At 37.9% G+C, this 17295-nt stretch overlaps 1 protein-coding gene across 1 annotated transcript in view; it reads right to left on the reverse strand.

Annotated features, from left to right (window-relative positions):
- Positions 1–665: 665 nt before the first annotated feature.
- The window catches only part of GDPD4 (glycerophosphodiester phosphodiesterase domain containing 4), a 141590-nt gene continuing 124960 nt past the window's right edge, over positions 666–17295 (reverse strand). Inside the window, exon 16 of the mRNA XM_059399641.1 lies at positions 666–1159. Coding sequence (XP_059255624.1) covers positions 666–1159 — 494 coding nt within the window. The remainder of the gene's footprint in view (positions 1160–17295) is intronic.

A 17295-nucleotide genomic window follows, 5' to 3' on the forward strand; every position in this document is an offset into this window, starting at 1 on the left:
TCACTGCATCACTTCTTTCATTTGGTAGATTCTAGGCCTTCCTTCTTTTGAATCCTCCAGATTGATAGGTCTCTAGATACTTGCTGAAGTTCTGATTTTTGCTCAGGTCTAGGGCCACTGGGTGGGCATGGGATTATGCCCATCATCCCGTTGGGGAACCAGCCATCAACAAGCTATTAGCAAGCAACTCACTGCACACTAGATCACAGGATGTACATGTAAGATGATCTTTCCTCCAACTCTTGCCAAAGCCTATGCCAGTTTTTACTCTTTGACTAAGGATAGCATTACTTTTGCACTCATCCCTTAGACTCTGTCAGCCTGAGTGATCACAGAGGGGTCCAAATAATACATCATGTACCTTCTGGGTTCCTGAGAGGTTGCCTTTATTCCCATACTGATGTGCAGAAAGCCATTCCTTTAGCAGGGGAGTACTATGAAGGGTTAGGATGAGAAACGCTATAACATCAGAGAACAGCTAGTTCTAGTTCTCAAACAACAATAACTCCCTTGCCCATTCTCTTGAGAGATTCTTTATGGAAAGTGCTAGATGAGAATGATCCTCCTGAGAGCTTCAATGGCCCTTCTGCCTCCTTTCTTAACAAGTCACCACCATTACCACTCTTAGGCACAGAAACAAAAAGGAAGAGGAAGGCAATGTGTAGCTAATTCTTCTTTGAAACCAGCCCAGTGGAGAACATGCTGGTTGTGGGAGAAAACACGGTAAGAGAAGATTCTTGGGAGGGTTTACTTTTGGGGATATTTTCAGATTCTATTTCAGACTGAGAGGTCTCTATGGAAGAAACTGCTGGTTTATTCATCTTCAGGGGAGGCAATGCAGTTTGGAAAGTATAATTTCTGGCATCATCCCACGTGGGTTCAAATGACTTCTTGGGGGATGCCAGCTGTCTAAAAGCATCCTCATGAGGCATCAGTGGTTTGATGACTTCCCTGACTTGCTCTGGTTCACTGGCTTTTTTCTTGGGGACTACCAAAAGATGGTGAGAGCCTGGATGTTTCCTTCTGCTCTTGGTTAAAGCTGGGTAGAGGGATGCTAGAGTCCAAGGAATTTCCATAACTCGGAAAGGAGGATTTATGGATAAATTTGAAGATTCTTGACTCCCAAGTTTTCTCTTTTGGTGGCTAACACTCTGAGAATCTGTGGGATAGAAACAACAAAAACACAGATTCCTCAAATGTCAGTTCTCCAATCTTTGCTGGTCATGTGGTGAAATTTTAACATCCTTAAAATGTTAGTCCCTCACACACCATCTCAGGTTTCCCCCCCTTAGTTTTCCCTATCCCAACTTTGTGCAGCTTTTATTATGGTCTTCCAATTCAGCATGGTCCCTGAGTTTAAGAGTCTATCTTGTGAGACTTTAGATCACTATGGAAGTCCTCAGAAGGCAGGAAGTGACATCTGCTTAAAGTTCATGCATTTCACAACCGCTGTTTTCCTAATCAATTTGAACAGACAAATGAAAACCTCCTTAATTAGAATAGGAATTTTTTTTTAAAAGATTTTATTTATTTATTTGACAGACAGAGATCACAAGTAGGCAGAGAGGCAGGCAGAGAGAGAGAGAAAGGGAAGCAGGTTCCCTGTGGAGCAGAGAGCCCGATGCGGGGCTCGATCCCAGGACGCTGAGATCATGACCTGAGCCAAAGGCAGTGGCTTAACCCACTGAGCCACCCAGGCGCCCCTAGAATAGGAACTTTTTAAGGGTGGAAAATGTGTCTTATTTGCCACTACATATGCTGTGCTCAGAAATATCTGCCACATAATAAGTGCTCAAAAACTAATTTTAATCTGACAGAAAAAATAAATGGAGATTACTTCTCATAATGGAGCTAGGAAACAGAATCTTACCAAACACAAATTAAAAACTGGATAATAATTAAAACCAAGAAAACATCTTAAAATCATCTATAATTTTACAATATGGTGAGGAATTGTGGGGCCAAGATCTAGAAGACAGTAAGAACCCAAAGTAAGCCCAGAATTCAGTTGTTTTTGCCCTTGGTGTAATGTCAATCTTGAAGAAATGGCTGCTTACCTGAACTTCATTTTTGTCAGCTTCGCAGGAAGAAAGTATTTTAACAGCAATTTACTTGAATTTTTGGTCAATTTCATGACAACTAATATCTAGGACATCAGGTTTTCTAATTCATGAATGTGACATACTAGTCCATTTATTTGTTCCTTCTCTCAGTAAACTTTTGTAGCTTTCAGTGACAACCATATCTTCTCTGTGAGAGCTTACAACATTTGTCTTAAATCTATTCCTATTTTGCATTTATGGTGCTATTTAAAATTTTCTTAAGTTTCCAGTTATTCATTGCTAATATAAAGACATAAAACTGATTTTTCTGTATATTGACCTTGTATCCTGAGATACTGTTTAGCTCACTTATCAGTTCTAGTAGGTATGTTTGTTGATTCCTTAGAATTTTTATAAAATTTCAATTTCATTGTAGTTAATATATAGTGCTATCTACATTGCAGGTACACAATACTGATTCAGTAATTCCATCTACTACTCAATGGTCATGAAGAGAAATGTACTCTCAATCCCCTTCACCTATTTCACCCAACTCCCTAACTACCTCCCCTCTGGCAACTGTCTGTTTATTCTCTGTAGTTAAGAGTCTGTTTATTGGTTTCTTTCTTTTACTCTTCTTCATTTGTTCTGTTTCTTAAATTCCATGAGTGAAATCATATGGTACTTGTCTTTGACTGACTTCACTTAGCATTATACTCTTTAGACCTATCCACATTGTTGCAAATGGCAATATTTCATTTTTATGGCTGGATAATATTCTATTCTCTCTCTCTCTCTCTCTCTCTCTCTCTGTGTGTGTGTGTGTGTGTGTGTGTGTGTGTGTGTGTGTGTGTATCTACATCTTTATCTGTGTGTATCTTTATCCATTCAGCTACAGATGGACACCTGGGTTACTTCCATAATTTGCCTATTGTAAATAATGCTGCAATAAACATACGGGTGCAGGTATTCTTTAAAATGAGTGTTTTTTTTAAATTCTTCAGGTAAATACCCAGTAAGTCATTACTGAATCATAGGGTAGTTCTATTTTTACTTTTTTTTGAGGAACTTCCACAGTTTTCCACAGTGGTTACAACAGTTTGCATTCCCACAGCAACGCTTGAGGGTTCTTCTTTCCCCACATCCTTGCCAATACTTGCCATTTCATGTGTTTTTTATTTTAGCCACTCTGACTGGTGTGACTTGTGGTTTTGATTTGTATTTTCCTGATGATGAGTGATGTTGAACATATTTTCGTGTGTCTGTTGGCCATCTGTGTGTCTTCTTTGCATAAATGTCTGTTTATGTCTTCTGTCAATTTCTAAATTGGACTGTTTATTTTTGGGGTATTGAGTTGTATAAGTTCTTTATATGTTTTGGATACTAGCCCTTTATCAGTTATTTCATTTGCAAATATCTTCTTCCGTTGTCAGTTGCCTTTTAGTTTTGTTGACTGTTTCCGTTTTAGTGCAGAGGCTTTTTATTTTTGCTTTTATTTCCCTTGACTCAGGAGATATATCTAGAAAGATGTTGCTACAACTGAAATCGAAGAAATGACTGCCTGTGCCCTTTTTTTTAGGATTTTTATGGTTTAAGGTCTCACATTTAGGTCCTTAATCACTTTTGACTCATTTTTGTGTATGGCATAAGTGTCTAGTTTCATTCTTTTGCATGTTGCTGTACAGATTTCCCAGCACACCTTAGTGAAGAAAGTGAAGACACTATCCTTTTCTCATTGCATATTCTTTCCTCCTTTGTCAAAGATCAACTGACCATATAGTTGTGGGTATACTTCTGGGTTTTTTTTTTCCTGTGCTATTGCTCTATGTACCTTTTTTGTACAGGTACCATGCTGTTTTGCTTACCACAGCTTTGTAATATAACCTTAATCCCAGAATCATGATGCCTCTAGCTTTGCTTTTCAATATTACTTTGGTTACTGGGAGTTTTTGTGGTTCCATACAAATTCTAGAATTGTTCGAGTTCTGTGAAAAAATGTTGTTGGTACCTTGATAGGAAGTGCACTAAATGTGTAGATTGCTTTGGGTAGTATAGTCATTTTAACAATATTTTTTTTTCTTCCAATCCATGAGCATGAACTGTCTTTCCATTTCTTTGTGTTGTCTTCAATTTCTTTTATCAGTGTTATATAGTTTTCAGAGTATGGGTTTCTTGTCTCTTTGGTTAGGGTTATTCCTAGATATCCTATTATTTTGGGTGCAACTGCAATTGGGATTATTTTCTTGATTTCTCTTTCTGCTGTTTCATTATTAGTATATAGAAATGCAACATATTTCTGTACATTGATTTTTGTATCCTGTGACTTTACTGAATGTATTTATCAGTTCTAACAATTTTTTGGTGGAACCTTTCAGCTTTTTTATATATTGTAATGTCATCTGAAAATAAGATTTTACTACTTCCTTACTGATTTAAATGACTTTCTTTTCTTTTCTTTCTTTTTTGCCATCTATTGCTGTGGCTAAGAGTTCCAATACTATGTTGAATAAAAGTGGTGAGAGTGGACATCCTTATTTTGTTCCTGATCTTAGAGGGAAAGCTCTCAGTTTTTCCTCATTAAGGATGTTAGCTGTGGGGTTTCCATATATGGTCTTTATTATGTTGAGGTATATTCCCTCTAAACCTACTTTGTTGAGGTTTTTTTTGTTTTTGTTTTTGTTTTTAATCATGAATGGATGTTGTACCTTGTCAAATGCTTTTTCTGCATCTCTTGATAGGTAGGATCACATGGTTCTTATCCTCTTACTGAGGTGATGTATCATACTGATGGATTTGTGAATTTTGAACCACTCCTTGCAGCCCAGAAATAAATCCCACTTGTTTGTACTGAATGATTTTCTTTTTTAAATGTATTGTTGGGGTCCCTAGGTGGCTCAGTTGGTTAAGCATCTGCCTTTGGCTCAGGTCATGATCCCAGAGTCCTATGATCAAGCCCACTTGTGCTTTATGTTGCTATCTCTGTCACTCAAATAAAACAAAATCTTTAAAAAAATGTTTGGTAGGGGCACCTGTGTGGCTCAGTGGCTTAAAGCCTCTGCCTTCGGCTCAGGTCATGATCTCAGGATCCTGGGATCAAGTCCCACATAGGGCTCTCTGCTCAATGGGGAGCCTGCTTCCTTCTCTCTCCCTGCCTACTGTGATCTGTCTGTCAAATAAATAAATAAAATCTTTTAAAAAAATGTTTGGTAGAATTCACCTGTATAGCTGTCTATCTGGTCCTGGACTTCTGTTTGTTGGGAGTTGTTTTTGTTACTTGTTTTTTGATTATTACTGATTCAATTTCATTGCTATAATCAGTTTGTTCAAATTTTCTATTTTTCACTGCTTTGGTTGTGGTAGGTTATATGTTTCTAGGAATTTATCCATTTCTTCTAGGTTGTTCAGTTTTTTGGCATATAATTTCTTTATATATTCTCTTACAACCGTTTGTATTACTGTGTGTGGGATATTCTCTATAATTTCTGATTTGAGTCCCCTCTTTCTTTTTTAAAATGAGTCTGGCTAGAGGTTTATCAGTTTTGTCAATCTTTTCAAAGAACCAGCTCCTGGCTTCATTGATCTATTCTATTTTAGTTTCTGTATCATCTATTCCTGCTCCAATCTTTATTATTTTCTCCCTCTTCTGGTTTTGAATTTTGTTCTTTTCTAGCTCCTTTAGGTGTATGGTTAGATTGATGAGATTTTTCTTGCTTCTTGAGGTAGATTTGTATTGATATAAACTTCTTAGAACCACTTTTGTTGCATCTCAAAAGATTTTGGATTACTGTGTTTTTATTTCATTTGTCTCCATGTATTTCTGATTTCTCGGTTAACCCATTCATTATTTATTAGCATATTATTTAACTCCCATGTATTTGTGTTCTTTCGAGCTCTTTTCTTGTGGTTGATTTCTAGTTTCATAGCTCTGTGGTCAGAAAAGATACATGGTATAAATTTTTTTTAAATTGTTGTGACTTGTTTTGTGACTTAATCGCTGATCTTTTCTGCAGAATGTTCCATATGCACTTGAAATGAATGTATATTCTACTGTTTTAGGATGGAATGTTCTATATCTATGAAATCCATCAGATCCAGTGTGTCATGCAAAGCCACTGTTTCCTTGTTAATTTTCTGTTTAGATGACCTGTCCAGTGATGTTAAGTAGGGTGTTAAAGTCCCCTAAATTTCTGTATCACTAGAGATTAGTTCCTTTATAGTTGCTATTAACTGGTTTATGTATTTGGATTTTCCCATGTTGGGTCCATAAATTTTTACAACTGTTCTGTATTCTTGTTGTATTGTCCCCATTTTTTTAAATTCTATTTTTTTTCAGTGTTCCGAATGTACTCTTCCCTTAATTATTATAGAGTGTCCTTCTTTGTCTCTTGTTACAGTCTTTGCTTTAAAGTCAATTTTTTCTGATATAAGTATTGCTACCTCAGCTTTCTCTTCACATTCATTTGCATAATAACTGTTTTTCCATCTCCTCATATACAATATGCATGTGTCTTTAGGTTGTAAGTCTCTTGTAGGAAGCTTACAGATTTTTTTTTTTAATCCACCGCATCAACCTATGTCTTTTGCTTCTGGAGCATTTAGTCCATTTACATTTAACATGATATTTTATAGTTATGTATTTATTACCATTTTGTTATTTATTGTGTGTTTGTTTTTGTGGATTTTCTCTCACCTTAAGTTGGCTTTCTTTAGTGAGGTACTTGGATGCTTTTCTTTTTCTTTTTTTGCATATCTATCACTTGCTTTTGCTTTCTTATTCCCATTAGGTTTATATTTAATATCTTTTGCATATAGCAGTCTATATGAAGTTGATGGTCACTATATATAAAATAGAATAATTGGGATCCCAGAAGAAGAAGAAGAAGAGAGAGAGGCAGAAGCTACATTGGAGCAAATAATAGCAGAGAATTTCCTTAATTTGGTGAAGGGAACAAGCATCAAAATCCAAGAGGCACAGAGAACCTCCCCCCAAATTAATAAAAATAGGTCCACACCCCATCATCTACTGGAAAACTTACAAGTCTCAAAGACAAAGAGAAAATCCTGAAAGCAGCTCCAAACAATACATCTATAACATACAATAGCAGAAATATTATACTGGCAGCAGACCTATCCACAGAGACCTGGCAGGCCAGAAAGGACTTGCATGACATATTCAGAGTACTAAACAAGAAAAATATGGAGACAAGAATCAGCTAGGCTCTCACTGAAAATAGAAGGAGAGAGAAAAAGCTTCCAGGACAAACAAAAATTAAAAGAATTTGCAAACATTAAACCAGCACTAGAGGAAATACTGAAAGTAGTCCTCTAAGTAAAGAGAGAACCTAAAAGTAGTAGACCAGAAAAAAACAGAGACAATACACAGTTAATAGTCACCTTACAGGCAATATAAGGGCATTAATTCATATCTTTCAATAGTTACCCTGAATGTAAATGGGCTAAATGCACCTATCAATAGACACGGGGGATCAGAATGGGTAAAAAACCAAAACCCATCAATATGCTGTCTACAAGAAACTTATTTTAGACCTGAAGACAACTCAGATTTAGAGTGAGGGGGTGGAAAACAATTTACCATGCTAATGGGCGTCAAAAGAAAGCTGGAATGGCAATCCTTATATTAGACAAATTAGATCTGAAGCCAAAGACTATAATAAGAGATGAGGAAGGACACTAGATCATATTCAAAGGGTCTGTCCAACAAGAAGATCTAACAATTTTAAATATCTATGTCCCTAACGTGGGAACAGCCAACTATATAAAACAATTAATAACAAATTCAAAGAAACACATCAACAATAATACAATAATAGTAGGGGACTTTAATACCCCCCTCACTGAAATGGACAGATCACCAAGCAAAAGATCAACAAGAAAATAATGGCCTTAAATGACATAGTGGACCAGGTGGACATCACAGATACATTGGGAACATTCCACTCCAAAGCAACAGAATAAACATTGTTCTCTAATGCTCATGGAACATTCCCCAGAAGAGATCACATCCTGGGTCACAAATCAGGTCTCAATCAGTACCAAAATACTGGGATCATTCCCTGCTTATTTTCAGACCACAGTGCTCTGAAGCTAGAACTCAACCACAAGAGGAAAGTTGGAAAGACCTCAAATACATGGAGGTTAAAGAGCATCCTACTTAAGAATGAATGGGTCAACCAGGAAATTAAAGAAGAATTGAAAAAATTCAAGGAAACAAATGATAATGAAAACACAATGGTTCAAAATCTGTGGGACAGAGGGGAGGAGTCAAGATGGCGGAGAAGTAGCAGGCTGAGACTACATCAGGTAGCAGGAGATCAGCTAGATAGTTATCTAAACATTGAAAACACCTATAAATCCAACGGGAGATCGAAGAGAAGAAGAACAGCAATTCTAGAAACAGAAAAACAACCACTTTCTAAAAGGTAGGACTGGCAGAGAAGTGAATCCAAAGTGACGGGAAGATAGACCACGGGGGGAGGGGCTGGCTCCCGGCAAGCGGCAGAGCAATGGAGCACTAAATCAGGACTTTTAAAAGTCTGTTCTGCTGAGGGACATCACTCCAGAGGCTAAACCAGGGTGAAGCCCATGAGGCGTCAGTGTGGCCCTAGGTCCCTCAGGGTCACAGAAGGATTGGGGGTGTCTGAGTGTCACAGAGCTTGCAGGTATTAGAATGGAGAAGCTGGCTACAGAGACAGACCTAAGGAGTGAGCTCTCGGCTCGGGGTTACCTTGAACCGGTCGCAGGCTCGGTGAGTTCAGAGCATGGCCGGAGGCCAGGGAGACGGGAGTGATTGGGCGCTATTCTCTGAGGGCACACTGAGGAAAGCCCCGAGCCCTCAGCTTCTCTGGGCCGGAGACTGGGAGGCCACCATTTTCATTCCCATCCTCCGGAACTCTAAGGAAACCATTCAGGGAACAAAAGCTCCCAAAAGCAAACCCGAGCAGATTACTCAAACCAGCCCCTGGTAAGGGCGGTGCAATTCCGCCTGGGGCAAAGACACCTGAGAATCACTACAACAGACCCCTCCCCAGAAGATCAACAAGAAATCCAGCCAGGACCAAGTTCACCTACCAAGGAGTGCAGGTTCAATACCAAGGAGAGCAGCAGAATTCCAGAGGAGGAGAAAGCAAAGCATGGATCTCATGGCTTTCTCCCCATGATTCTTTAGTCTTGCAGTTAATTTAATTTTTTTTTCAATGTTTTGAATTGGAAATTCAAAAAATTCTGCTGCTGCTAAATTTTTTAAACTTTTACCTTTTTCTCTTTTAACGTTTTTTAACTAGGTTATCTAATATATATTTTTTCTTTCTTTTTTATATTTTTTCTTTATTTGTTTTCTTTTTAAAAATTGTTTCTTTTTTTTTTTAACCTCTTTTTATCCCCCTTTTCCCCCCCACAATTTGGGGTCTCTTCTGATTTGGTTAAAGCATATTTCCCTGGGGTTGTTGCCACCCTTTTAGTATTTTACTTGCTCCTTCATATACTCTTTTTTTTTTTTAATTTTTTTTTTTAAGATTTTATTTATTTATTTGACAGACAGAGATCACAAGTAGGCAGAGAGGCAGGCAGAGAGAGAGGAGGAAGCAGGCTCCCTGCTGAGCAGAGAGCCCGATGTGGGACTCGATCCCAGGACCCTGAGATCATGACCTGAGCCGAAGGCAGCGGCTTAACCCACTGAGCCAGCCAGGCGCCCCCCTTCATATACTCTTATCTGGACAAAATGACAAGGCGGAAAATTCACCACAAAAAAAAGAACAAGAGGCAGTACCAAATGGTAGGGACCTAATCAATACAGACATTGGTAATATGTCAGATCTAGAGTTCAGAATGATGATTCTCAAGGTTCTAGCTGGGCTCAAAAAAGGCATGGAAGATATTAGAGAAACCCTCTCGGGAGATATAAAAGCCCTCTCTGGAGAAATAAAAGAACTAAAATCTAACCAAGTTGAAATTAAAAAAGCTATTAATGACGTGCAATTAAAAAAATGGAGGCTCTCACTGCTAGGATAAATGAGGCAGAAGAAAGAATTAGCGATATAGAAGACCAAATGACAGAAATAAAGAAGCTGAGCGAAAGAGGGACAAACAGCTACTGGACCACAAGGGGAGAATTCGAGAGATAAGTGACACCATAAGACGAAACAACATTAGAATAACGGGGATTCCAGAAGAAGAAGAAAGAGAGAGGAGAGCAGGTTTATTGGAGATAATTTCTCTAATATGGCAAAGGGAACAAGTATCCAAATCCAGGAGGTGCAGAGAACGCCCCTAAAAATCAGTAAGAATAGGTCCACACCCCGTCACCTAATAGTAAAATTTACAAGTCTTAGTGACAAAGAGAGAATCCCAAAAGCAGCCTGGGAAAAGAAGTCTGTAACACACAATGGTAAAAATATTAGACTGGCAGCAGACTTATCCACAGAGACCTGGCAGGCCAGAAATAGCTGGCATGATATTTTCAGAGCACTAAACGAGAAAAACATGCAGCCAAGAATACTATATCCAACTAGGCTATCATTGAAAATAGAAGGAGAGATAAAAAGCTTCCAGGACAAACAAAAACTGAAAGAATTTGCAAACACCAAACCAGCTCTACAGGAAATATTGAAAGGGGTCCTCTAAGCAAAGAGAGAGCCTAAAAGTAGTAGATCAGAAAGGAACAAGACAATATAAAGTAACGGTCACCTTACAGGCAATACAATGGCACTAAATTTATATCTCTCAATAGTTATCCTGAATGTTAATGGGCTAAATGCCCCAATCAAAAGACACAGGGTATCAGAATGGATAAAAAAACAAAACCCATCTATATGTTACCTACAAGAAATTCATTTTAGACCTGAAGACACCTCCAGATTTAAAGTGATGGGATGGAAAACAATTTACCATGCTAATGGACATCAGAAGAAAGCAGGGGTGGCAATCCTTATATCAAATAGATTTTAAACCAAACACTACAATAAAAGATGAGGAAGGACACCAAATTATACTCAAAGGGTCTGTCCAACAAGAAGATCTAACAATTTTAAATATCTATGCCCCTAATGTGGGAACAGCAAACTATATAAACCAATTAATAACAAAATCAAAGAAACACATCAACAATAATACAATAATAGTAGAGGACTTTAATAGCCCCCTCACTGAAATGGACAGATCACCAAGCAAAAGATCAACAAGAAAATAATGGCCTTAAATGACACAGTGGACCAGGTGGACATCACAGATACATTCAGAACATTCCACCCCAAAGCAACGGAATACACATTCTTCTCTAGTGCACATGGAACACTCTCCAGAATAGATCACATCCTCAGTCCCAAATCAGGTCTCAACCGGTATTAAAAGACTGGGATCATTCCATGCATATTTTCAGACCACATTGCTCTGGAGCTAGAACTCAATCACAAGAGGAAATTTGGAAAGAACCCAAATACATGGAGACTAAATAGCATTCTTCTAAACAAATGAATGGATCAACCAGGAAATTAAAGAAGAATTGAAAAAATTCATGGAAACAAATGATAATGAAAACACAACGGTTCAAAATCTGTGGGACACAACAAAGGCAGTCCTGAGAGGAAAATATATAGTGCTACAAGCCTTTCTCAAGAAACAAGAAAGGTCTCAAGTACACAACCTAACCCTACACCTAAAGGAGCTGGAGAAAGAACAAGAAAGAAACCCTAAACCCAGCAGAAGAAGAGAAATCATAAAAATTAGAGCAGAAATCAATGAAATAGAAACAAAAAAAAAGTAGAGCAAATCGACGAAACTAGGAGCTGGTTCTTTGAAAGAATTAATAAGATTGATAAACCCCTGGCCCGACTTATCAAAAAGAAAAGAGAAAGGACCCAAATAAATAAAATCATGAATGAAAGAGGAGATTTCACAACTAACACCAAAGAAATATGGACAATTATAAGAACATACCATGAGCAACTCTATGCCAACAAATTTGACAATCTGGAAGAAATGGATGCATTCCTAGAGACATATAAACTACCACAACTGAACTAGGAAGAAATAGAAAACCTGAACAGACCCATAACCAGTAAGGAGATTGAAACAGTCATCAAAAATCTCCAAACAAAACCCAGGGCCAGACAGCTTCCCAGGGGAATTCTAACAAACATTTAAAGAAGAACTAATTCCTATTCTCCTGAAACTGTTCCAAAAAATAGAAATGTAAGGAAAACTTCCAAACTCATTTTATGAGGCCAACATCACCTTGATCCCAAAACCAGACAAAGATCCCATCAAAAAAGAGACCTACAGACCAATATCCTTGATGAACACAGATGCGAAAATTCTCACCAAAATACTAGCCAATAGGATTCAACAGTACATTAAAAGGATTATTCAACACAAACAAGTGGGATTTATTCCAGGGCTGCAAGGTTGGTTCAACAACCGCAAATCAATCAATGTGACACAACACATTAATAAAAGAAAGAACAAGAACCATATGATACTCTCAATAGATGCTGAAAAAGCATTTGAAAAAGTACAGCATCCCTTCCTGATCGAAACTCTTCAAAGTGTAGGGATAGAGGGCACATACCTCAATATCATCAAAGCCATCTATGAAAAACCCACCACAAATATCATTCTCAATAAAGAAAAACTGAAAGCTTCTCCACTAAGGTCAGGAACACGGCAGGGATGTCCATGATCACCAATGCTATTCAACATAGCACTAGAAGTCCTAGCCTCAGCAATCAGACAACAAAAAGAAATTAAAGGCATCCAAATTGGCAAAGAAGAAGTCAAACTATCACTCTTCACAGATGATATGATACTATATGTGGAAAACCCAAAAGACTCCACTCCAAAACTGCTAGAACTTGTACAGGAATTCAGTAAAGTGGCAGGATATAAAATCAATGCACAGAAATCAGTTGCATTTCTCTACACCAACAACAAGACAGAAAAAAGAGAAATTAAGGAGTCAATCCCATTTACAATTACACCCCAAACTATATGATACCTAAGAATAAACGTAACCAAAGAAGCAAAGAATCTATACTCAGAAAACTATAAAGTACTCATGAAAGAAATTGAGGAAGACACAAAGAAATGGAAAAATGTTCCATGCTCCTGGATTGGAAGAATAAATATTGTGAAAATGTCTATGCTACCTAAAGCAATCTACACATTTAATGCAATTCCTATCAAAATACCATCCTTTTTTTTCAAAGAATGGAACAAATAATCCTAAAATTTATATGGAACCAGAAAAGACCTCGAATAGCCAAAGGAATATAGAAAAAGAAAGCGAAAGTTGGTGGCATCACAATTCCGGACTTCAAGCTCTATTACAAAGCTGTCATCAACAAGACAGCATGGCACTGGCACAAAAACAGACACATATCAATGGAACAGAACAGAGAGCCCAGTTATAGACTCTCAACTCTATGGTCAACTAATCTTCGACAAAGCAGGAAAGAATGTCCAATGGAAAAAAGACAGCCTCTTCAATAAAAGGTGCTGGGAAAATTGGACAGCCACATGCAGAAAAATGAAATTGGGCCATTTCCTTACACCACACACGAAAATAGACTCAAAATAGATGAAGGACCTCAATGTGAGAAAGGAATCCATCAAAATCCTTGATGAAAACACAGGCGGCAACCTCTTCGACCTCAGCCACAGCAACATCTTCCTAGGAACATCGCCAAAGGCAAGGTAAGCAAGGACAAAATTGAACTATTGGGATTTCATCAAGATCAAAAGCTTTTGCACAGCAAAGGAAACAGTGAATAAAACCAAAAGACAACTGACAGAATGGGAGAAGATATTTGCAAACGACATATCAGATAAAGGGCTAGTGTCCAAAATCTATGAAGAACTTAGCAAACTCAACACCCAAAGAACAAATAATCCAATCAAGAAATGGGTAGAAACATGAACAGACATTTCTGCAAAGAAGACATCCTGATAGCAAACAGACACATGAAAAAGTGCTCCACATTACTTGGCATCCGGGAAATACAAATCAAAACCACAATGAGATATCACCTCACACCAGTCAGAATGGCTAAAATTAACAAGTCAGGAAATGACAGATGCTGGCGAGGATGCGGAGAAAGGGGAACCCTCCTACACTGCTGGTGGGAATGCAAGCTGGTGCAGCCACTCCGGAAAACAGCTTGGAGGTTCCTCAAAATGTTGAAAATAGAACTACCCTATGACCCAGCAATTGCTCTACTGGGTATTTACCCTAAAGATACAAATGTAGTGATCTGAAGGGGCATGTGCACCCGAATGTTTATAGCAGCAATGTCTACTGGAAAGAACCTAGATGTCCATCAACAGATGAATGGATAAAGAAGAGGTATATATATACACAGTGGAATACTATGCAGCCATCAAAAGAAATGAAATCTTGCCATTTGCGACGATGTGGATGGAACTAGAGGGTATCATGCTTAGCGAAATAAGTCAATTGGAGAAAGACAACTATCATATCATCTCCCTGATATGACGAAGTGGAGATGCAACATGGGCGGTTAAGGGGTAGGAGAAGAATAAATGAAACAAGATGGGATTGGGAGGTAGACAAACCATATGTGACTCTTAATCTCACAAAACAAACTGAGGATTGCTGGGGGGAGGAGGGTTGGGGGAGGGGGGTGGGGTTATGGACATTGGGGAGGGTATGTGCTATGGTGAGTACTGTGAAGTGTGTAAACTTGGCAATTCACAGACCTGTACCCCTGGGGATAAAAGTACATTATATGTTTATTAAAAAATTAATTTTAATTAATTAATTTTTAAAAATATGTGGGACACAGCAAAGGCAGTCCTGAGAGGAAAGTATATAGCAATACAAGCCTTTGTCAAGAAACAGAAAAGGTCTCAAGTATACATCCTAACCCTACACCTAAAGGAGCTGGAGAAAGAACAGCAAAGAAAGCCTAAACCCAGCAGGAGAAGAGAAATAATAAACATCAGAGCAGAAATCAATGAACTAGAAACCAAAGGAACAGTAGAACAGAGCAACAGAACTAGGAGTTGGTTCTGTGAAAGAATTAATAAGATTGATAAACCCCTGGCCCAATTTATCAAAAAGAAAATAGAAAGGACCCAAATTAATAAAATCATGAATGAAAGAGGAGAGATCACAACCAACAACAAGGAAATACAAACAAGTATAAGAACATATTATGAGAAACCATACACCAGCAGATTAGACAATCTGGAATAAAGGGTTGCATTCCTAGAGATTATAAGCTACCAAAATGGAACCAGGAAGAATTAGAAAACCTAAACAGACCTATAACAAGTAAGGACATTGAAGCAGTCATCAAAAATCTCCAAACAAATAAAAGCCCAGAGCCAGACAGCTTCCCAGGGAAATTCTACCAAACATTTTTAGAAAAATTAATACCTATTCTCCTGAAACTGTTCTAAAAAATAGAAATGGAAGGGAAACTCATTTTATGAGGCCAGCATTACCTTGATCCCCAAACCAAATAAAACCCCACCAAAAAAGATAATCAAAAAAGATCATCATCAAAAAAGATGATCATCATCAACCAGGCAAAGACCCCATCAAAAAAAAAAAAAAAAGAATTACAGACCAATATCCCTGATGAACATGGATGCAAAAATTTTCATCAAAATACTAGTCAATGGGATCCAACAGTGCATTAAAAGGATTATGAACCACAACCAAGTGGGATTTATTCCTGGGCTACAAGATTTGTTCAACATCTGCAAATCAATGTGATTCAATTCATTAATAGAAGAAAGAACAAGAACTATATGATACTCTCAATAGATGCTGAGAAAGCATTTGACAAAGTACAGCATCTTTCTTGATCAAAACTCTTCAAAGTGTAGGAATAGAGGATATATACCTCAATACATCAAATCCATCTATGAAAAACCCATAGTGACTATCATTCTGAATGGGGAAAATATGAGAGCTTTTCCACTAAGATCAGGAACATAGCAGGGATCCACTATCACCACTGCTATTCAACATAGTACTAGAAGTCCTACCCTCAGCAATCAGACAACAAAAAGAAATTAAAGGCATCTGAATCGGCAAAGAAGTCAAACTCTCACTCTGCGGATGATATGATACTTTATGTGGAAAACCCAAAAGACTCCACTCCAAAACTGCTTGAACTCATACAGGAATTCAGTAAAGCATCAGGATGTAAAATCAGTGCACAGAAATCAGTTGCATTTCTATACACCAACAACAAGACAGTAAAAAGAGAAATTAAGGAGTCAATGCCATTTACAATTACACCCATATCCATAAGATACCTAGGAATAAATCCTAACCAAAGAGGCAAAGAATCTATACTCAGAAAACTATAAAGTACTCATGAAAGAAATTGAGGAAGACACAAAGAAATGGAAAAATGTTCGATGCTCATGGATTGGAAGAACAAATACTGTGAAAATGGCTATGCTACCTAAAGCAATCTATACATTTAATGCAATCTCTATCAAAATGCCATCCATTCTTTTCAAAGAAATGGAACAAATAATCCTAAAATTTATATGGAAACAGAAAATAACCCCCAAAAGCCAGAGGAATGTTAAAAAAGAAAGCCAAAGTTGTTGGCACCGCAATTCCAGACTTCAAGCTCTATTACAAAGCTGTAATCATCAAGACAGTATGGTGCTGGCATAAAAACAGACACACAGATCAATGGAACAGAATAAAGAGCCCAGAAATAGACCCTTAGCTCTATGGTCAACTAATCTTTGACAAAGCAGGAAAGAATGTTCAATGGAAAAAAGACAGTCTCTTCAACAAACAGTGTTGGGAAAATTGGGACAGCCACATGCAGAAAAATCAAACTGGACCATTTTCTTACACCACACACAAAAATAGACTCAAAATGGATGAAAGACTTCAATGTGAGACAGGAATCCATCAAAATCACAGGCAGCAACCTCTTTGACCTCAACCACAGCAACTTCTTCCTAGAAACATCACCAGAGGCAAGGGAAGCAAGGCCAAAAATGAACTCTTGGGACTTAATCAAGATTAAAAGCTTTTGCAAAGGGGTGCCTGGGTGGTTCAATTGGTTAAAGCCTCTGCTTTCAGCTCAGGTCATGATCCCAGAGTCCTGGGATCGAGCCCCACATCAGGCTCTCTGCTCAGCAGGAAGCCTGCTCCGCCCCCCCTCTCTGCCTCTCTCTGTCTACTTGTGAGCTCACTCTGTCAAATAAGTAAATAAAATCTTAAAAAAAAAAAAAAAAAAAA

This window comes from Mustela nigripes, chromosome 1, assembly GCF_022355385.1.
Source record: "Mustela nigripes isolate SB6536 chromosome 1, MUSNIG.SB6536, whole genome shotgun sequence".
NCBI classification, from domain to species: domain Eukaryota; kingdom Metazoa; phylum Chordata; class Mammalia; order Carnivora; family Mustelidae; genus Mustela; species Mustela nigripes.